We start from the raw sequence: 23,970 nt of genomic DNA on the forward strand, positions 1-23,970 counted from the left end.
AAATTAAAATTATATGAAACAAAAAAATGTTTTATTTTCATAAAAATTTTATTTTATTAAATTATAGAATAATATATAAAAGGAAGTATTTTTTTAAATATTCGTGTACATATCAGATGTTTCAAAAAAAAAAAAAAAATAAATAAAATAAAATAAAACAATAAATTATTAAAAAGAAAAAAGGAAAATAAAAATAAAATTAATGTTTCATTTTATATTATCTTTGATTTTTTATACTTTCAAATTATAATATAAATAATTCTGTGTAAAATATATTATATATATATATTTATATATATTTTTATGGGATAAAAAAAAAAAAAGGAAAGAAAAAAAAATATATTTATTATATAATATATATATATATATATATATAATATTATATATGTATATAATATTTATAGATTTATATCGTAAAAAAAAAAAAACAAAAAAAAAAAAAGAGAGAAAAGAAGAATTATACATTAATTTAAAAAGACTTAATAAAAAGAAAAAAAAAAAAAAATGAAAATAAAATAATAAATAATAAAATAAAATAAATAAATATAATAAGTATATTTTACTCGTTATATAAATATATTATAATATAGGATAATCTATATTTTTATACTATTTTTGTATATCATATGAAAAAGGAAAGAGAAAAAGAAAAATATACAGTATAAAGTTTTTTCCTTTTTTTAGGTTGAATATGGTAAATATATATATTTATTTATTTATCTTTAAAAATAAAGAATAGTAAATAATGACCATCATGGTGATTATATATATATTTCTTTTTTTGTATGGTTATTTTTGTTGTACATTTATTTATTATTTAAAAGAAAAAATAATAAAATAATAATAAGAATTAACCTAATGAAAAAAGTAGAGCAAATTTGTCTATTTGGACTTGAAATTATTTGAGTATATTATGTATAAAATGGTGCAATATTATACATATATATATATATATATATATATATATGAACAAGTGAAAATTAATAAATGATAATGAAAGAATAAGAAACATATAAACATCATATACATAAGATTTTATTATATATCTATATATAAAACTTTATATATTATATTATCATTCCAGAGATATTAAAAAAAAAAAAAAAAAAAAAAAAAAAAAATATATATATATATATATATATATATAATTGTCGTCAAATTAATCAACTACTCTTATATTTTTCTATTTACCCCTTCCACTTGATAAAATATATATATATTTTTTTTTTATTACATAATATAATAATCTATAGTTAAAATTTTGTTCCCTCACACTTTTAATATATTAATATAATTTCGTAATTGTTCAATATATTAATATTCATATGTTTTTTTTTTTAAAAGATGTGGTTATCATTTGGAAAACATTCAGACTAAAATGGTTTAATATATATATAAATATATTTATATAGAAATAAAATAAAAATATATACACATATATATATATATAATATTATATGTGAAAAAAAAAAAATATATATATATATAATATATATAAAGCATAAAACAGCTATTTTATATGAAAAAAAAAAAATATAACATGCACAGGTCAGGTTTATTTAAAAAAAAAAAAAAAAAAAAAATAGATGTTCATATGAAATTATATATATATGTTTATTTAATGAGTGTGTAAATTATATTTTGGTTATTGGATAAAATGAGATATATTTCTTATACACTTGTTTTTAAGTTAATATATATATATTTTTTTTTTCGTATAATTCGATGAATAATAGGAAATTAAATAAAAAAAAACAACAACAACAACAATAGAACAGTACCTTATTAAACATATATATATATATATATATTGATATTGTGTTATTATTTTTTTTTTTTTTAAATAAGAGGAATATATAAAATGCATAATAAAAGAGTTGTATAATATACTTATATTGTATGATGAAGATTTTTTTTTTAAGATTTATATATGAGATACTATTCGTTACGAAAAGTTCTTAATTCAATCTGTTACAATTAAAAAAAAAAAAAAAAAAAAAAAAGCCTATTTTTTTTTTTTTTTTCGAAAACAATATATAAATTATAAAAAATATATAAATAAAGAAAAAGTTAATGAAAAAAAAAAATATATAAATATATTCATACAATACATATTTTATATATATATATATATATATATAATATACTTATATAAATTTTTTTTTTTTTTTTTTTTTTTATAAGATGAAAAAAAAAAATAACAAGTTACATTATCTGGATTCTAAAGGGAAACTTTATACTGGTGGGCTTAGAGCTGATATGAAAGAGAAATATGGTGTAATACCATGCTCTAATAAAAACTATAACTTGATAGAAAAATACAATGAATTACAAAGTTTATTATCAAAGGAAGAAGAAAAATATGATTTTGTCAAAAATGAATTAAATGAGTTACAAAAACAAAAAGATTTGCTACAGTGGCATTTGTGTAACAATATTAAAAAGTTAAGTATGAAAAGAAGTGACTACAAATTTAAAACCGAAACAAAAAGTAAATTAGAATCTAAATTAAAATCATTAAAAGATATGAATAAAATTCATAAGTTTGAACATGATACTTTAGAAGAATTAATACATAAAATGGAACAAGAACTAGAAACTAAAATGTACATAAAAAATGATATAGAAAATATATTTAATGAATGTATTAATAAAAAAGATGAATATCTCAAAGATTTAACTCAAGAAAGAATCAGTGCATTCAAAGAAAGAAAAAAAAGACAAAACCAGTTGCAAAAATTATTATTAATTATGAAACAAGAAAATAATAAAAATTATAATATTAACTATCTCAAGAAATATGAAAGTAATCTAATGAATGAAATTAATAGTTATAAAAATTATAAAGATTTCGAAACTAAAATTGCTATGGATTTAATTGATGATCATTCTTTAAACGATCTGTACGTTACATGAATAAAAATATATATATATATATATATATATATATTTTTATATACATGCTGTGTATATTCTTTTTTATTTATTGCATTAATTATAAACATTCTACTTTTCTATATTATGTTGTGTAATTACTTTGTTTCTTAATATATTCAATATTAAAAAAAAAAAAAAAAAAACAATTAAAGCATAGGATTATAAAATTTGATGTTATCCTATTTTTCTACATTTTCCCTTTTATTAATTGTATTTAAATTTTGAATTATAAAAATAAATTTTAAAAATTATTAAAGACAGATAATATGTTTTTATGAAGATATTTAAGAAATGTTTTAATTTAAATAAAATAAAAATATATAAAAAAATAGAATATCAAGATAATATAGAATTAAAACATATTAATTTAAAATAAAATAAACATATATAAATTGATATGTAAATTTTTACAAATAATATTAAAAAAATTAAAATTTATGAGAAATAAAAGATATATATATATATATATATATATATTAACAAATTTTAATTCTTATGGTATTATAAGTATAAGTTTCCCATTTGATATAATTTGTGAAACTTACGCTTTACAAAAAAATGACAAAAAAAAAAAAATAAATATTAGTAAAATAATATTAATAAAATATATGTAAAAGGAACATATATATATATATATATGTTCCTTTTACATTTTTGATTATTTGATAATTTTTGTTTTATTTATGAATTAATTTCACGTTCTTCTCTTACAGTTTGAACTTGAAATCTGGATTTTTTTATTTCTAGATTATTTTTTTCAAGTATTTCTAAAGGTGTATCAGTAGAGTTGAGATTAGGTGTTAATGTAGTTTTTAACATATTATTTTGTTCTGTTTTTTCAATTTTTTTTTGCACTGGTATTAATATATTTTCCTCTAGAGGTGTTGATTTATTCCTTTGTTGATATGGTGATGCAATTATTTCTTGAGTTCTTGATTTGTTCTTTTCTGACGATAATGAAATATTATTATTTTCTGATTCTTCATTATCGATTTCATTAATTTTTACTTCCTGTTCATTTAGGGTTTCATTTTCTACATGTTTGGTAGGTTCCTTTTCACCTTTTAATTTTTTTTTAAATATATCTTTAACATGTTCAATAAAAAAGGCATAATCTTGTATAACAGAAAATCTTTTGACCTTCATTGTTGGTGTAAGGTAATTAGTTGTATCCCACGTTTTTGAGGTTAAATAAATGTGATTAATAATATTATATCTATTTAGATTTGTTTTATTATAAACTGATAACATTTTTTTTTTAACGTAATCAATAAAATGTTTTTTATTTATTTGTTCATCAATTAATTTATCTAAATAATTTGTTTCATTAATATCAGTATTATTTAACATATGATCATCTCTTAAACATCTATATAATAAATATTTATCTACAGAAATAATAGCTAATGCTTCATCTAAAGAATCATCACCATAAACAACACAATTATTAACAAAAGGGATTTCTGAATAAAGATTATTTAACATATCTGTTTCTATATATTCTCCTTGTGATAATTTTACTAATCCTTTAGATCTATCTAAGAAAGTTAAAGAACCATTATCATTTATTTGAACGATATCTCCTGTTATAAAAAATCGATCATATGTAAATGAATTTTCAGTTAGTTCTTTTTCTAGAAAGTATCCTTTAAATATAGAATCACTCTTAATTAATAATTCTCCTTTAGGTGTAGAATCAGTAGCTTTATAAGTTTCCCATGTTCTTACTTTATATCTAGTATTAGGAGATATGGGTCCTCCCATACTTTCAGTATTATAATCTTTTTTTTGTTGAACAAAAATAGGACCTGTAGTTTCAGTTAATCCATATCCTTGATAAAAGTTAACATTTAATAGAACACGTAATTCCTCAGCAATTCTTGGAGATAGCTTTCCACCACCATTTAATATCACTTCTAAATTTGGGTTGACACAGTTTCTAATTTTAGCTGAATATCCAGTTATTCCTTCTAATAACTTCGTAAAACAAGCACAATTAACAGATCTACGTAATGAGAAAACATTTTTAATATTATTTCTTTTAATATATGACAAATTATTTATTTCGGCCATAATATTTGAATAGATTCTATTAAAAACTTTAGGTACACCTACTAACAATTCACCTTTTGAATTAAATATATCTCTAGAAAAGAAATTAATATTCTTGCTCCAAATATCTATTTTTATACCAGATAAAAAAGCAACATAAACATTAACTCTTTCATATATATGTGATACAGGTAAATATGATAAATGTGCTTTTGGATGATAATTTAATATACTATGTTTACATAATGATATTACAGAACTATACATATTTAAATTACTTAACATAACACCTTTAGGTTTTCCAGATGTTCCAGATGTATATACAATAGAGGTAACAAAATCTGGTTCATCATTTTGAATATTATAAATTTTAGTTGGGACACTTGATACGTCATCAAATTCTAAAAATCGAATACCAATATTTTGTGATCTTTCTTTTAATTCTTTTATTTTTTCTAATTTTTCTAAATCATATTCTGCAAGACCCATATTCATTTCATAAGATTCATCAGACATTTCACTATTATCATCATCATCACTAATATCATTATTTTCTGAAGCTTCTGATGAATTATTAAAAACATAACGAAGAAAATCTATTTGTATAGGTTTCACTAAGTTATCTAAAATTATTAATTTTTTCAAATATGGTAATTCATGTCTATGAAGTAATAAATCATCAACTAAATCTAAATCTAAACATAACCATTCTAATTTAGTTTCATTTAATATGTCTACAATTACATCTATACTAAATTTTGAATGTAATATCAATGTTGTTACACCACTCATCATAGCTGCCATATCAGCAATCATCCAATTTATAGAATTACTACCATATATACCTAATAATCTAAACCATCCATGATTCTGATGTTCTTTATAACTTTTTCCTTGTATACCTTGGCCTTCATAATTATTTAAAGAATGACTAAAGGATAATACTTTTCTGAAAAATTTTCCATATGTTATAAAATTTTGTGGTTCACCATAAGCATGTTCCACTACTGCTATTTTATTATTACGTAATCTATATTTTTTTAATAATAATTTCATAATAGGCTTATAAATAAATAAAGACTCGCGAATTAAATGATCTTTCATACAATATGTATTAGACTCATTTTCATATATCGCTCTCTCACAAATTTCAGAGTAACCTTTTTCTTTACCTAAACAACCAGTCTTACAAAGATCTACATGAATTATATAAATAATAAACAGAAACACACTAAATCTAAGGTGCATTTTATTCTACCCTAGCATTTATTATACACACACAAAAAAAAATATATACATATATATATATATATATTATAATTATACTATTAACTACTATAGTAGAAAAAAATACTTTTCATATTCTTCTTTATATATTTATATATATATATATATATATATAATTATCTTTTTATAAACATGATAAAGGGTTGGGGTGATTTAGAACCCATACCTAATATACGTATTAAAAAATATGTAGTCGGATGTTTCATATATATAAATATATATTAAATGAATTCATTGTAAATACATATATACACATGATATATCTATATATAATAATATAGCTGTATCTACTAGTGTATCCATTTTATATTATTCATTTGGATATGTAAATAAAATATATATTATCAAAAAGAAAATAATTGCACATCACAATAATGGAATAATACTAATACAAAAACATATAGAAAATAAATTAAAGAATAACTTAAAGAATAAATTAAAAAATTAATTAAAAAATAAATACAAATTACAAATAGCTATAAATAAAAAAAAATATACATATATATATATATATATATATATAACAAGAAGAAAGAAAAAGAAAAATAATAAACCTTGGTTTTTAAATATATATATGTTCTAACATATCTTTTTCTAATGCTATATATTTTTATATAACAATAAATAGCTAGGTGCATTCATAATATTGTATACATATATAATAATAATAATTAATATATTTTCACGCACATTTAATATTTATAAAATATAATATATATATATATATATATATATTTTATAAAGAGAAGTGAAATATTAATTATTTTTATTTTTTTAAAACCTATGAACGCTATAATTTGTAGCACATATATAATAATATATATATGTTATAATTAAAAAACAACAACAAAAAAAAGAAATAGAAATATAAAACCAAAAAAAATTATAATGTATATAAATATATATATATATATATATATATACATATATATAATATTTTTAATCTTAGAATAATAATACTAAAGATTCTTATTATTCTTTAATTCTAAAATTATAGGTTATTTTTTTATTTAGAAATAATTATATTTTAATTTTTTTTATATGTAAATATTTTTTTAGCTTTTATTTCTTTTCTTTTTTTTATACAGCTTTTTTTTAATTTTTATAAGTGTATATCATGTGTTTTTTATATGTAACTATTTATATTTAAATAATATATAATTATATATATTATATATATATTAATTATATTATTAAAATTTATATAGTAAAATTTTTTTTTGTTTATTATAACTAATTTTTAAAAGGCACATGCGCCTTCGTAAAAATTATAATTCCAGAATATAATTAAAAATATATATATAAATATATTATATTATTATAATATATATATATATATAATATTACCATTTCTAAAATATTATCTATATAATATATATATTTTATATATTATTTATTATATTATTTATTATTATTTTTTTTTGTATTTCTTTTATCTATAAATCTAATATTATTATTTTGATATTCTATTTTAATATATGAAGATTTTTTCTGCTCACTTTTTTTTTTCTTTAGAATAAATAATATTTACCACATAAAATAAGGTGCATGCGAACGAGAAATAAAAAAATTATGTCCAAAATATTAATCTTCTCTATATATTAAATACGCGCATATATATATTATATAATATATATTTTATATATATTATATATAATATTAAAATTTTCTATATTATAAATTAATTACATTTTAACAAGTTATTTTTTATTTAAAATGAATAAATGTTTATTATGAATATATAATAATAAAAATTATAAGTAATATATTAATTTTTTCTATATAAAAATTTAAACTAAATTTATAATTGTTCATTAAAATAGGTATTAGATTTACTATGTACTTCACAGAAATATATATATATATATATATATATTATATAATACACATATGTATATTTAATTAAGTGTACTTAACTATTATTTATATTATTTAGTATTAATTTTTGTACTTTTCTAATGTTATATAATTTTACTTTTTTTTTTTTTTTTTTATCATATTGTTATTCTTTTGGTAATATTTATAAAAATTTATCCATTGAGTTTGTATATATTTTTCTACTACTTCGGATATCATTTTTTTAGTTTTTATTTAATTATAATTTTTAGCTAGAATTTCCAAATAGCCAATAAAAAAAAAAAAAAAATACAAATACAAATAAATAGCTATAAAAAAAATGTTAATGAATAGTGTTCAGTTTTTTCTGAACCGTTCAGAATTTTTCAAAATTATTCTCAAAAATGTGGGTAAATATTTATTAATTTTTTTTTTTTTTTTGAATAATATTTTGTCGAATATTTTATAATTATCAATAACATCTTTATAGATCTGATAATAAGAAATTAGAATATAATTTATATGTTATTTTATAAAAAAGAAAAGATTCTATTCATTTATGTTCAATTTTTTTTTTTTTTTCTTTTCCTTCATTATAAAAATAATTTTTATAAGATAATGAAAATATTTTAGTTCACTCATTAATATAAAAATGGAACATTTTATTTATGTGTTTTTTGCATTGAGGGGAATTTATATCTCCTTATAATAGGCTATATCGCGTTAAATAAATAAATAAATAAATAAATATATATATATATATATATATATTTTGTGTTAAAAAAAAATTAATAATGACATTTTACAAACTTATTTTATTATTTTAAAAATCATTTTTGTCTTTACAAAAATTAAAATATGCAAAAAATTAACATATTTAAAAATTAGGATATACAAAAATTAAGATACACAAAAATTAAAATATAAAAAATTATAGGATATATAAAAAATATATAAATAAATAAATATACATATATAAATATATATATGTATAAACATATGAATCAACATATTTATTGGTCTTCCTACATACGGAAAACCTTTTTTATATAATTTCAAAATATATATTAATAATTTTAAATAAAAAAAAAAAGACGAAAACAAAAAGAAAAATTATATATTGAATATATATTTATTTTGAACTATCATTATTTTTTAATGTACTTAAAATTCTAGGTAAGGTAAAAACAACCCCGCTTGCATCTCCAACGAATGCAGCGTTAATGGTAGGTTCAATATAAATATAGCTGATGGGGACATATGGTTCAAAATGTTTATTATATGTTTTGATATAAGAGAAAGTTAAATCTCCATCAACTTTTTTTGTTATATTGGTTAAACAAACGGATCCATTATTACACCCTGCGATAAGAACCACTTGTTTATATTTCCATGAGTTTGGTGACTCTAATAAATAAATGGTCGATAATGAAGAATTTTTGCTGGTGATTTGGCTAGTTGGGATTTTTCGAACTTGTTTTAAGGTTTTCGTATCCCACACGGATAAGTAATTATTACCAATTAATATCAAGACGTCTTCCAAAATTTTGGAATATTTTAAATCCATAATGGGACTTTTTGAAATGCATGTATAAAGAAGTAATTGAAAATCATATAAGTCATAAACGGCTATATATCCATTACCAAATGCAACCCACAATTCATATTTATGTGTAACAGCTAGGATAGCTGAAACGTAACATTTGTTGGATATATCCTTATAGGTATTCTTTTTATTTTTTTTTCTCTTATTATGAATTGAATTTATATCATAGGATTCATTAGTTGAATTATTAGGAGAAGTATCGCTTTCACTATATTCATCTGAATATAAATCATCACTACAATAGTCACTATTATCATCACTACTTTCATCGCTATGATTATAACTATTGTCGTCACTATTATAAGTACTATTTTGTCGATCACTATTAGTAAGAGCATTTTGTTTATATGCTTCTTCTCTTTTTTCTAACTTTTCATTTACATTGGTACTATTAAGAGTATCGTGTGACATGTTTAAATTATTTTGCGTCCCATTATAATTTTGTCTATTTTGATTCTTCACATCATTTGTATTTTTTTTAATTTCATTTATATTTTTATTTGTGTTTGTTTTTTTTTTTTTTCTTTTTTTTTTTTTGTTCTTGCTTTTCTTCTCCCCATTAGATGCATAATAAAAATCATCACTATAATATGATGAAGAGAAGGAGGATGAGGAAGAGGACGACGAATAGGAAGACGAATATGAAGACGAAGAAGAGTAAGGATAATTATGATTGTTATAATTATTTGTTTTTTTTTTTGTTTTTTCATGTTGTTGTTGTTTTTTTTTTTTATTTTTTTTTTTTTTCTTTGCTTCATTAAAAAAATATAATGGAGGTAATAAAATTTTAATAATATTTCCACTAGGTACTTCCCAAACAAAAATATAGCCTTTCATATTTCCAGCTATAATCCAATGAATAAAATTAGCAAATGTGGATTTAACTGAAATACCTGATATTTGATATGACAAGTCATTATCATCATATGGATAATTATAATGATTAGTTTGAGAAGGATCTAAATTATTATTAAAATTGTTATTAAGATTGTTATGATTATATTGTGTTGTTTGTTTTTGTTGTTCTTTATCATTAGTAGGATGATGATAATAATTAACAACTTTATCTTTAAAATCCATATAATTATTAATAGATTTTCTTCTAGTAGTTGGATTATTATTAAAATATTTTTTTAAGCATTCTTTAGTATTTAATTTTAATATACATTCAAATTTATCAATTTTATAAATCAAAACATTACCATTTTGTTCTCCTAAAATAACTACTTTACCAATACCACCTATACTTCCATTCATCATACATGTAATAGTACAAGGATATAAACTTTTATGTTGAATTAATTTACCTCTTAAAGAATATTTTTCATAAGCACATGGTGTTTGTATAATTATATTATCAGAATCATCATTATTTGCTTTTTCAATACTTATGGCTAGTACTGGACCAGGTTTATTTGGTTGGTTAGGAATCCCACATTTTTTTGCTACAAATATATAATTTTTTACAACTATAGATTTTATATTTTGAAATAAAACAGATAATGTCCATTTATTTTTTGGTTCCCATTCTTCACTACTCTGACTAATTTTTATTAAATTACTATTTACACTATCTGTTCTTGCATATATATCAGAAGCATCACTTATTCGTTTTTTTTCTTTATTATTCCTCATTTGATTCATATCTATTCCTTCATTTTGAAGGGACGATAAACAAGAGGAACCATCTTTATCGTTTATATTTTTATCAATATTATTCGATTCATTGTTATTCAAAGGTTTTTCATTATTACAAATGGTGTCATCATTATTATTATTACAAATGGTGTCATCATTATTATTATTACATATGGTGTCATCATTATTATTATTACATATGGTGTCATCATTATTATTATTACATATGGTGTCATCATTATTATTATTACATATGGTGTCATCGTTATTATTATTACATATGGTGTCATCATTATTATTATTACATATGGTATCATCATTATTATTATTATTCAAAGGATTTTCCTCCTTTATTTTATCATTTTGTTCTGGTGTTTCCATCACCTCATCTTTTGTATTGTCTACAACTTGGTTACAAGAATTGTCACTAGGATTATTATTATTATTATTATTATTATTATTATTATCATTATTTTTTTTGTTTTTACCATTTATATCACTTTTATTTTTTTTATCTTTTTTATTTTTTTTATCACTCATTTTTCTAATCCTTTATACTATCATATAAATTCCATTCATTACTAGGTCTTTACATATATATATATATATATATATATATATATATATGTAAATGTATATATATTATTAATATAATATTTACAATAATGTCATATATCCTTAATGGTTTAGACTATAATTTTTCATTTTATTTATATATTTTTATTAATATGACTTTCTACATTTAGTATACATATATGAGAACTTGTCTTTAAAAAAAAAAAAAAATAAAAAAAGAAAAAATACATATATAAATATATATATAATTATTTATTCTTCTACAATTAAATATTATATTTAATTATAATCTTTATCTTCTTTTTTTTTTTTTATAAATGTCACATATATGTATATATGTACATGTTTTCATATATTAATACACACACAAAAAAAAAATAAAAGAAAATTTAAAAGAAAAACTAAAAAAGGTATGAGAAGAAGGAAAAAAAAAAAACAAAACAACGATAATATGTATAGGGATGAATATAAACATAAACATAAATATATATATATATATATATATATACAATGTTAAATAATATATTATTTTTGAAAATTTAATATTATGTAGTCACAAAACAGGAGAATTTTTCTTTTCCCTTTTTTGGAGGAAAAAAAAAATTGATAGATAAATAAATATATATATATATATATAAATATATATATTTTAATACAGAAAAATATAGGTTAATTAATCCTTTAATAATAAATATCTATATATTTTTCAGATATAATAAGAAACAATATATATATATATGGAATATATTTAATTTGTAGTAAAAGACTCATATGTAAAATATTGTATGTATGTATGTATGTATATATATTTATGTGTTTATAATCACTATATGTTCATGTGTTGATCTTTTTATTCTTCATACACAATAAAAAGTACATATATATAAACTAACATTAAGGTCATAATATATATATATATATATATGTTTGTTCTTTTATAAAATAAAGTAAAGCATTTATGTTTAATTTTATAAGTTTACATAAAATAATAATATTAATATGGTAATAAAAAATTCATTATAAATATATTATATATATAAAGTAATATAATATTGATAGTAACACATTTGAAATATATGTACATGTATATAAAATTACAATAATGTATAAAGGAGATTATTAATTAATATTTAAATACATAAAAATAAATATATATATATATATATATTTTTGTTGTTGTTTTATTATACTTTTATATGTCATAATATTTCTTCAAAAAATTGTTAAATATGTTTCATTTTTTCGCACATCCCTCACACAAATGAATAAATATAAAATAAAAAAAGGCAAAAAATAAAAAAACAACACATAAAAAAAAAAAAATAATAATAAAATAAATAAGATGAACATTAAAGTAAAAACATAAAAAATATATATATTATATATATATATTATAATATTTTTGTTATAGAACATACAATATATATTTATATTTAATGTGATATAAATAAAAATTTACCATTGATGACAAATATTTAAAGATATAAAATTATAAAAAAATATACAATTATATATTTTATCCATCATACATTTTATATATATATGTTTTTTTTTTTTTTTTTTATTGTTTAAAAAAATATATACATAAAATTTATATTTATAATCAATCTTTAAATACAACATTAGAAAATTTTTCTTTGAATAAAAATTTTAATTAAAAAAGTAAAAATATATATATAAATATAAAAATATATAAACGGGTAAATTTATCTATAAAAAATATGAGAAAAAATAAATATGTATATTTATAATAAATACATGTATATATATTTTTATAAAATTTTAAATATTAAATATTTATATATATATATATCATCATAACGTTAACAAAAAATGAAAAAAAAAAAAAAAAAAAAAATGCTATATATAATATATATTATATATTATATATGTATTAATATATACATATAATATAATATTATATATATAATATATTACATATATGTGAAGAAAAATAGAATTTAAAAAATTTTATTCAAAACGAATGAATGAAAATATATATAAAATAAAAAATAATTCTCTTTGAAAAATTAAAAAAAAAATAAAAATATATATATATATAATATATATATATTAATTATTTTAATATATAGGAAAAATATTATATATATATTTTTTAAATATATACCTAAATGTGGAAGCTGTAAGTTTTATAAAGAATAATATTTACATTATAAAATTATAAAATCAATCTTATAAAAAAGGACATTAATATAACAACAATATTATGTGGTATTATTATATATATATAATATAATGTTATATGGAAAAGTTTATAAATTAAATATATTTCAAATATAATCTTATATAAATGTTTTAGTCAATATATTATATATATATTATGTTTAACCAACTTATTTAAGAATATGTTTTAATAATTAAAAAATAATAATGATATATTATGATCATATGTAATTATATATTTTCTGAATAAGAAACTATGATATAAAAAAAGAATAAAATGATTGAAAGCTTATTTTAAAAATGAATAAGTTGATTATGTGTATTTATTATTAATATTCTTTTTGTTTTAAAAATATATATATATATATATATATATATATATATATATATATATAAAATAAAGTTAATAAACATATATACTTCCATATATTTAAAATAATAATAAAATATTTTCTCAAGTACCATGAGGGATAAAGAAGAGCATAATGCAAATGTGCAAAAAAATAAATTTTCTAATGATGGATATGATGAGAAGTATTCATATGATCATCATTATTATAATAAATTAAACAATATGATGACAGATATGAAAACCAAAAAAAAAAAATTTAGCACATCAAATAATTTTTCTCACATTGTTAATAATAAAAATGGTAACACATACACAAAACATAACTATAATAATAAGGATGAATATATTTCAGGTCACGATATAAAATATAATAATTATGGTGATAAATATATGAGAGACAGATATGATAGTAATACAACATATAATAATAATAATATTAATAGTAATAATATATATAACCAAACATATCAGTGTAATAATTATAATGATATGTGTTATAATAATGTGACAGACGTAGAACATACAAACAACATTAAAAATAATGACAATGATAATTATCATCATTATGATGATGATGAAATATTTGAATGTTTGAATGATGATCATGTGAATGATCCTATAAATGTAGATTCATTAAATGAAGAAGAAAAGAAAATGCTTGAGAAAATATTTAATGATTGTGAAGAGTGGCAAGATATAACAATATTAAATAATATGAAAGAATGTATTTTAAATATGTGTAATTATAATTTTAATAGTTGTAAAATAATATCTTTATTATTTTATAATAGGATATTAAAATGTGTAATTTTTAAAAACAAAATGAATTTAATACATTCTTATGATGAATTATTAAAATATTTAATATTAAATAATAAAATGAATATATTAAAAGAATTTAAAAAATATATCAACTTAATAATACAAGATGCTTATACATGTGCATATTATAAAGATAAAAATATTATAAATCATTTATTACAAATGGTTTATAAATGGAAAAAACTTTTAATAAATGATATTCAAGAAACGAAAGAATTATTAAATATATTCCATTATGATAATAGTACAAATGAAAATATAAAAAATTATGACCACCCACTTTATAATTATAATAATTATCATTTATATACAAATCATCATAAACATATGAACAATAAAATACCTCCACCTCCTAGTGGTCCTCCTCCAAATAATATAAAATATAATAATATAAATCCTAAAAGTTTTGCCCCTCCTCCTCCTCCACCCGATAACTTACAAAAATTTAATGTAAATGATTCTTTTAAAGGTTTAAGTTCTTATGATAATAATAATAATAATAATAATAATAGACTAGAACATGTAGACGATTTTAAACATAACTTTAATTTTGATATAAACCATTCTATGTCATATAAAGATACGTGGAAAAACCCAGAAAACATTACGGTTGGTTTTTTAGCTACAATATTAAAAGTTATATCTAAAAAAGGAAAGAAATTACAAAATCCTTTAATACCTTATACACCTATTGATACATTTTATGCTTATCAAACGCCACCTTCTGTTAATATTTCTCACAAAATGAATGAAAAAATAGAAGAATTTTATGATGAATTATCTTTTATATTAAATAATGAGGAGATCCAAAGTTCAGATATATCGGATACGAATGATATAAATGATATATATGAAAGGTATAAAAAATTAACAGGTGAAAACAAAAAGGGAAAAAAAAAAAGAAAAAATTCAACGTGTACAGATGATAATAATAATATAAATAATATAGATAATATAGATAATAATAATAATAATAATAATAATAATAATAATGATGATGAGAACAATATTTATGGTAATAATTTGCTGATGGAGAGGGATTTATCAAAGGAGTTATGTGACAAACAAAATATTATAAACGACAATAATTTGGAATGCGAAAAAAAAAATGAACACGATTTCTCCAGTGATACCAATACAACCTTTTCTTCAATAGAAATATTAGATGATAACATGCTTGATCTCTTAGTAGATACAAATAAAATATATAAAAATAAAAAAAATAAAAAAAAAAGTAAAAATGTTAATTTTAATCAAATAGCTATAGAAAATGCACAAAATTGGAGTGAAACTCAAAATTATAATTCATTAACTCATATGGACTTTTATTCCTTAGGTAATAATACAAATGATGTTTTTGAAAATTATAGAAGAAATAAGGCTTATGTATATCATGAAACCATAGCTCAGAAATTCTATGACCTCAAATTTAAGGATACTCAATAGGAGCTATATATGTGTGTCAGCACATATGGTGAAAATGTATATATATATATATTTATATATATATATTTATATATATATATTTATTTATTTATTTAATTATATTATTTAATTTTTTTTTTTTTTTTTTTTTGAAGTTTTAAAATATAACAAAAAAAAAATATATATGTATATACATATATATATAAATATATATATATATATTTATTTATTTATCTGTTCATTTAATCCATGTCATAATACTACTACCTTTGGAGGTTGTAACATAGACATACGTATTAAACAATTATGCAATATATCATGAAACAAATTTACTATAAATATCGAAATAATATATGATTTAAATATTCGGCCCATAAAAAGGATAAACAAAACTGCTTTATTTATAAAATAAAATATGTCTTCATTTTTATTATTAAATTTATTTTTCATATTTACAAAAAATTCTTTAATCCTTTTTTGTGTTATGTTATTTTGATTTATATATATTAATATGTTAATTAACAAAAAAGATATATTATAAAAAACAGAAAAGGAGAAAAAAAAATTTGGTGAATTTATAAAGTTGAAAAAAATCATCTGAATAATATTTAAATTATTTTTTTCTTTTTTTTTTTTATAAAATAAATTATTTTCATTATAATATACTTTAAATATACTTATAAAGATACATAGAATTATTAATATGATAAAATGTAATTTTTCATTTTTATTAATAATAAATTGAGAATCTATATTATTTTCATTAAATAGATTATTATTTATACTTGTAAAATCATTTTCATCATTTTTATTTTTATTCTTATTAATATTATTCTTATCATCTTTATCTAACAATTTATTATTATAACCATTACTTTTATCTTTATTATATATATTAGTTGACTTTTTATATGCACTTGTTTTATTATTATCCTTCTCCTTTGTTATATTATTATTTTCAGTACTCATATTTGGATTATTCGCTTTATCCTGTTCATCACTTTTTTTATTTTCATCACTTTTTTTATTTTCATCACTTTTTTTGTGTTCATCATTTTTTTTATTTTCATCACTTTTTTTATTTTCATCACTTTTTTTATTTTCATCACTTTTTTTGTGTTCATCATTTTTTTTGTGTTCATCATTTTTTTTGTGTTCATCATTTTTTTTGTGTTCATCATTTTTTTTATTTTCATCACTTTTTTTATTTTCATCACTTTTTTTGTGTTCATCATTTTTATTACTTTCTTTTTTTTCCTTTAAAATTTCGTCATCCAGATTTCTTCCCAGTAGTATACTCATGCGTGCTTCATTTTTTTGAAGAAGTCTGTTTCTTCTTTTCAATGAATTCTTATCCATTTTAAAAAATAAAAATATGGAATAAAGTAAATTAAAATATTTAATTTAACACTATATCAATATGTTTATATTTTTATTTTCGTATTTAGGATGTGTTTTTCATACATTTATTTTATAGGCTTGGAAAAAAACACAAAAAAAATGTAGACATTAATATATATATATATATATATATATATATAACAAATAAAAAATAAATAATATGTATATTAAAATGGAATGTTACATATGGAATTATTAAATACAAAAAAAAAGATCTTTTCAAAAAGGAAAAGAAAAAAAAATGTATATATATATATATATATATATATATAATATACATATGGGGGATTTATTTTGTTCTAAAAATATGTCACATTATTAAAATTTTATATGTAACAAATAAATATATATATTATATATGTATTATTTGTATAATTATTACTTTGACAATTACTTTTCTTTTTTATAAACTTTCTAAAAATTTACATATAAAATAAAAACATATACATATAAGGGTGTCATATTTTTTTTATATTTTTCCCTTAATCATGTTTATATTATTATATGTATATTTTATTAAATTATAAATATATATTAATTATATATATATATAATCTTATATATATATAATATATATATATATATATATTTATTTATTTAATATATATATTATATATAAAATGTACTGGCCTCTAATTTCATAGTACATATTTCAAAAAAAAAAAAAAAATATATATATATATTTATATATGTACATGTTGAATATTTTACATATAGTAATAAATTCATATAGATATATATATATAATTAGCAATAAAATTATATATATCCCCAAAATTATGTTTCATAATAATAAAAAATAATTAATATTAATACAAATAAATAAATATATAATAATATATTCAATGTATATATATTTTTTTCTTTGAATATCTGTTTGAAAATAAAAGAGTAATTAACAATAGTAAATCATTTAATCCTTCAAATATATATCATATATATGTATATTTATATATATATTTTTTCTTTTTCTTTTATTATCATGTAGAAGTGAAAAAAAATATGTATTTTGTTAATATAAAGTTACAAAAATGATGATATCAAAAGAAAAAGGAATAAGAATGTTTTGATTATATTATGTATATATATTATATATTATATATTATGTATTATGTATGTTTTAATATGTAATATATAAATATAATATTTTAACCGAGCTGTTACATATATATATATATTTTGTTTTTTTTATAAAATATGTTTTTTTCTGTTTCTTCTTTTTTTTTCTCTCCTTAATTTTGTAAATAGGATATTATATTAAAAAAAAAAAAAAAAAAAAAAAAAAAAAAAAAGAGAGAAAAAAAATAAATAAACAACTAAACATATATATATTATATATATATATATTATTATATAGGCCATATTTTTTTTTTTTTTTTTTTTTTTTTTTTTGAGAAAGTGAGAGAATAATATATAAAATGGCTGTAAAAATTGAAGCGCCATATTTTACGAACGATTTTGTAAAAACAGGTACAAAAATAAAAATGAACAAAATGAGTCAGTTTATATATAAAAAATAATATATATATATATATATATATATATATGTATATATTTTTTTTTTTTTAATTTTTGACCCTTTTAGAACAAATGAGCGATAATGATAAAGACCCTAATGAACAGATTACTGAAGATGACAGCTGGGTTGTGATTGGATCGTTTTTTGGAAGTCACGGTTTGGTAAATCAACAGATTGAAAGCTACAACGATTTTATTGAATACCGTATGCAAGAAATTATCGATGAACATCCAAAGATAGAAATAAGACCACAACCTCAATATCGAAGTGATAGAGATGAGAGTGATAGTATAATATATTCTTTAAAATTTGGTCAGTTATCTTTAGATAGACCATTTTATGATGAGAAGAATTTATCAAATAAGAATTTATGGCCACAAGAAGCGAGATTAAGGAATTTAACATATTCTTCAGCAATATATATTGATATTGAACAGTCGACTTATATTATAGATGAAGCTACAAAGAAACCTGTATTGAAAGAAAAGTTTATATATGAAAGAATAAATTTAGGTAGAATACCTTTAATGCTTAAATCTATGTTTTGTTGGACTCGAGGATTACCAGAAAATGAAATTGCTGATATGGGTGAATGTTCTTATGACCAAGGTGGTTATTTTATTGTGAATGGTGGTGAAAAAGTTCTTGTTGCACAAGAAAGAATGGCTAATAATTTTATTTATGTTTTTAAAAAAAAGCAACCTTCTAAATTTGGATGGGTTGCTGAAATTCGATCACAAATGGAACGTTCACAAGCTACTTCAGGATTTACTGTAAAAATGAAAACAAGAGGTGGTGGTTCACAATATGGTAGTAATAAAACAGGTGGGCAATTAGTTGCTACCTTACCTTATATTAGAACAGAAATATCTGTAGGTATATTATTTAGAGCTTTAGGTTGTACATCAGATCGTGATATATTACAAAGAATTGTATATGATTTTAATGATAAATTAATGATTAATGCTTTAAGAGAAACTTTAGAAGAATGTATAGATTATCCAACACAAGATGTTTGTTTAGATTTCATTGGAAAAAGAGGACCAACTGTTGGAGCTTCTAGAGAAAAAAGAATTCTATATGCTAAAGAATTATTACGTAAAGAAGTATTACCACATATGGGAACAAATCCAGGTGTGGAAAGTAAAAAATCATATTTTATTGGATATATGATTAATAGATTATTATTAGCCGAATTGGGTAGAATTAAAGAAGATGATCGAGATCATTTCGGTAAGAAAAGATTAGATATTGCTGGACCATTAATGGCTAGTAGTTTTTCTACTTATTTTAGAAAAATGGCTAAAGATGTTAGAAGAGTGTTACAAAGACAAATTGATAATAATAAACCTTTCGATGTTGCTGGTGCTATACGTAGTTGTTCACAGATTACACAAGGGATGCAATACCAGCTAGCTACTGGAAATTGGGGAAAGGATAAAGATGGAAAAGTTATAAGAACAGGGGTTGCACAAGTATTAAATAGATTAACATATTCTTCATGTTTATCACATTTAAGACGATTAAATACACCCTTAGGTAGAGAAGGGAAAATGGCTAAACCTAGACAATTACATAATACACATTGGGGTATGATATGTCCATTTGAAACACCAGAAGGACAATCAGTTGGTTTAGTAAAAAATTTATCATTAATGTGTGATATAAGTGTAGGAACATCAACAAATAATATATATGAATTTTTAACAGAATGGGGATTAGAATCATTAGATGAAGTTCCTCCTGAATTAATGAAAGAAAAAGTGAAATTATTTTTAAATGGGAAATGGGTAGGATGTTTTAATCAAATAGATAATTTAATAGAAACATTATATGAATTAAGAAGACGATGTGATATATCACCTGAAGCATCTATAGTAAGAGATGTAAACAGTAAAGAAATAAAAATTTTTACAGATTCTGGTCGAGCTATGAGACCTTTATATGTTGTTAAAAATATAAATGGTGAAAATAAATTAAGATTAACAAAAGAACATGTTAATAATATAGAAAAATATCCAGAAACATATAATTGGGATTATCTTATACAAGAAGGTATTATTGAATATATTGATTGTGAAGAAGAAGAAACAACTATGATAAGTATGTTTATTGATGATTTAAAAACAGGAACTGGTTATTATAATAATTTTACACATTGTGAAATACATCCATCATTAATATTAGGAGTTTGTGCATCTATAATTCCTTTTAGTGATCATAATCAAAGTCCTCGTAATACTTATCAAAGTGCTATGGGAAAACAAGCTATGGGAATATATGTAACTAATTTTAATATTAGATTAGATACATTAGCTCATTTATTATATTACCCACAAAAACCATTAGTATGTACAAAGGCTATGGAATATTTACGTTTTAGAGAACTCCCAGCTGGTATTAATGCAATTGTAGCTATTATGTGTTATACAGGTTATAATCAAGAAGATAGTTTGATTATGAACCAATCTTCTATTGATCGTGGTTTATTTAGAAGTGTATTTTATCGTACTTATACTAGTGAAGAAAAACAACAAGGTAGTTTAATTATTGAATCTTTTGAAAAACCATCAGTACGAGTAGTTAAGAATTTAAAAAGAGGTGATTATACAAAATTAGATGATGATGGATTAATAGCTCCAGGAATTCGTGTTTTAGGAGATGATATCATAATTGGAAAGGTATCACCAAATATTGATGATGAAGATGATATAATAATTGAAAAGAGAAATACATCTAATAGTAGTATTCAAATATATAACAAAGATTCCATATCTCATAATAATAGTACTAATAATAATATTAATAATATTAGAAGTAGTATAAGTAGTAATCTTTCCTTTGCTTCAAATTTGGGATCATCAAACGTGTTAGATACATTACCAGATTCTCCTATAAACAACACCTATAATAATATTAATACTAATATTAATATTAATAGTAGTAATAATTCAATACATGGTGCTCCTAGTGTTACTTCATCTACTCCATCCAGTACCACAATATTTAGTAGTGGACATACAGCAGGGAGCTCAAATAGTAATGCAAAATATGGGACAACAATAGTTAGTAGTTCAAAAGATGATACAGAAATTCCTACCTTGACCATAAGTTCTACAAATGTATTAAAACAATATAAAAAAGATTGTTCTTTAAGTTTAAGATCAAATGAAAATGGTGTTATAGATACTGTTATGTTATCATCAAATAGTAGAGGAAATAAATTTGCAAAGGTTAAAGTACGTTCAGTACGTATACCACAAATTGGTGATAAATTCGCTAGTAGACATGGACAAAAGGGTACTATTGGTATTACATATAGAACAGAAGATATGCCATTTAGTTCACTTGGTATTTTTCCTGATATTATTATGAACCCACATGCAGTTCCTTCTCGTATGACTATTGGACATTTGGTTGAATGCTTAACAGGAAAAGTTGCAGCCATTGAAGGAGGAGAAGGTGATGCTACACCTTTTTCTAAAATAACAGTTCAAGAAATTTCACAAAAATTACATAATCTTGGTTATGAAAAATATGGAAATGAAATGTTATATAATGGACATAATGGAAGAATGCTAAAGTCCAAAATTTTTATTGGACCAACATATTATCAAAGATTAAAACATATGGTTGAAGATAAAATACATGCAAGAAGTAGAGGACCATTAACTATGATTACAAGACAACCAACAGAAGGAAGATCAAGAGATGGTGGTCTAAGATTTGGAGAAATGGAAAGAGATTGTATGATATCACATGGATCGGCCAAAATGTTAAAAGAAAGATTATTTGAAGAAAGTGATGCATATCGTGTACATGTATGTGATAATTGTGGTTTATGTTGTATTGCTGATATTAACAAAAATGCATATGAATGTACTGTTTGTAATAGTAAAACAAACATATCACAAATTTATTTACCATATGCATGTAAATTGTTATTCCAAGAATTAATGACAATGGCTATCTACCCAAAACTGGTTCTAGAAGATGTATAAAAAATTAAGTCACCCAAAAAAAAAAAAAAAAAAAGAAATAAACCTATATGGATATATAAATAAATATACATATATAAATATATAAATATATATATATATATATATATATATGTGTACTCATTTTTGTATATATCGTGTGGAATTTTATTTTCACGTCAAAATTTTTTGTATTTTCATTTCACTTTTAATTAAAATTACAATATATATATATATATATATTTATTTATTTATATTTCCTTTTTTCCTCTTTGAAAATAACGTGAACGAAATTTAAAAAAATTTTTTATTAAGTTAAAATTAAAAAATTAATTTAATTATAAGTATATACATATAC

At 19.6% G+C, this 23,970-nt stretch overlaps 6 protein-coding genes across 6 annotated transcripts; 3 read left to right on the forward strand and 3 right to left on the reverse strand.

Moving 5' to 3' along the window:
* Positions 1–2,184: 2,184 nt before the first annotated feature.
* PADL01_0214000 (conserved Plasmodium protein, unknown function) lies at positions 2,185–2,916 on the forward strand (the record flags this gene model as incomplete). The annotated part of the gene is made up of 1 exon (XM_028682392.1): positions 2,185–2,916. One exon carries the CDS (start codon positions 2,185–2,187, stop codon positions 2,914–2,916), a length of 732 nt encoding a protein of 243 aa, XP_028536380.1.
* A 702-nt stretch (positions 2,917–3,618) lies between these two features.
* Positions 3,619–6,237, reverse strand: PADL01_0214100 (acyl-CoA synthetase; the record flags this gene model as incomplete). Its single annotated transcript, XM_028682403.1, has 1 exon — positions 3,619–6,237. The coding sequence occupies one exon, from the start codon at positions 6,235–6,237 to the stop codon at positions 3,619–3,621; it is 2,619 nt and encodes an 872-aa protein (XP_028536381.1).
* A 3,007-nt stretch (positions 6,238–9,244) lies between these two features.
* On the reverse strand, positions 9,245–11,896 carry PADL01_0214200 (conserved Plasmodium protein, unknown function; the record flags this gene model as incomplete). The annotated part of the gene is made up of 1 exon (XM_028682414.1): positions 9,245–11,896. One exon carries the CDS (start codon positions 11,894–11,896, stop codon positions 9,245–9,247), a length of 2,652 nt encoding a protein of 883 aa, XP_028536382.1.
* Positions 11,897–14,579: 2,683 nt separating this feature from the next.
* PADL01_0214300 (conserved Plasmodium protein, unknown function) lies at positions 14,580–16,736 on the forward strand (the record flags this gene model as incomplete). The annotated part of the gene is made up of 1 exon (XM_028682425.1): positions 14,580–16,736. The coding sequence occupies one exon, from the start codon at positions 14,580–14,582 to the stop codon at positions 16,734–16,736; it is 2,157 nt and encodes a 718-aa protein (XP_028536383.1).
* A 231-nt stretch (positions 16,737–16,967) lies between these two features.
* On the reverse strand, positions 16,968–18,074 carry PADL01_0214400 (conserved Plasmodium protein, unknown function; the record flags this gene model as incomplete). The annotated part of the gene is made up of 1 exon (XM_028682436.1): positions 16,968–18,074. The coding sequence occupies one exon, from the start codon at positions 18,072–18,074 to the stop codon at positions 16,968–16,970; it is 1,107 nt and encodes a 368-aa protein (XP_028536384.1).
* A 1,460-nt stretch (positions 18,075–19,534) lies between these two features.
* Positions 19,535–23,636, forward strand: PADL01_0214500 (DNA-directed RNA polymerase II subunit RPB2, putative; the record flags this gene model as incomplete). Its single annotated transcript, XM_028682448.1, has 2 exons — positions 19,535–19,586; positions 19,702–23,636. The coding sequence occupies 2 exons, from the start codon at positions 19,535–19,537 to the stop codon at positions 23,634–23,636; spliced, it is 3,987 nt and encodes a 1,328-aa protein (XP_028536385.1).
* Positions 23,637–23,970: the final 334 nt, after the last annotated feature.

Source organism: Plasmodium sp. gorilla clade G2 (genome assembly GCF_900097015.1).
Source record: "Plasmodium sp. gorilla clade G2 genome assembly, chromosome: 2".
Lineage (NCBI taxonomy): Eukaryota > Apicomplexa > Aconoidasida > Haemosporida > Plasmodiidae > Plasmodium > Plasmodium adleri (nom. inval.).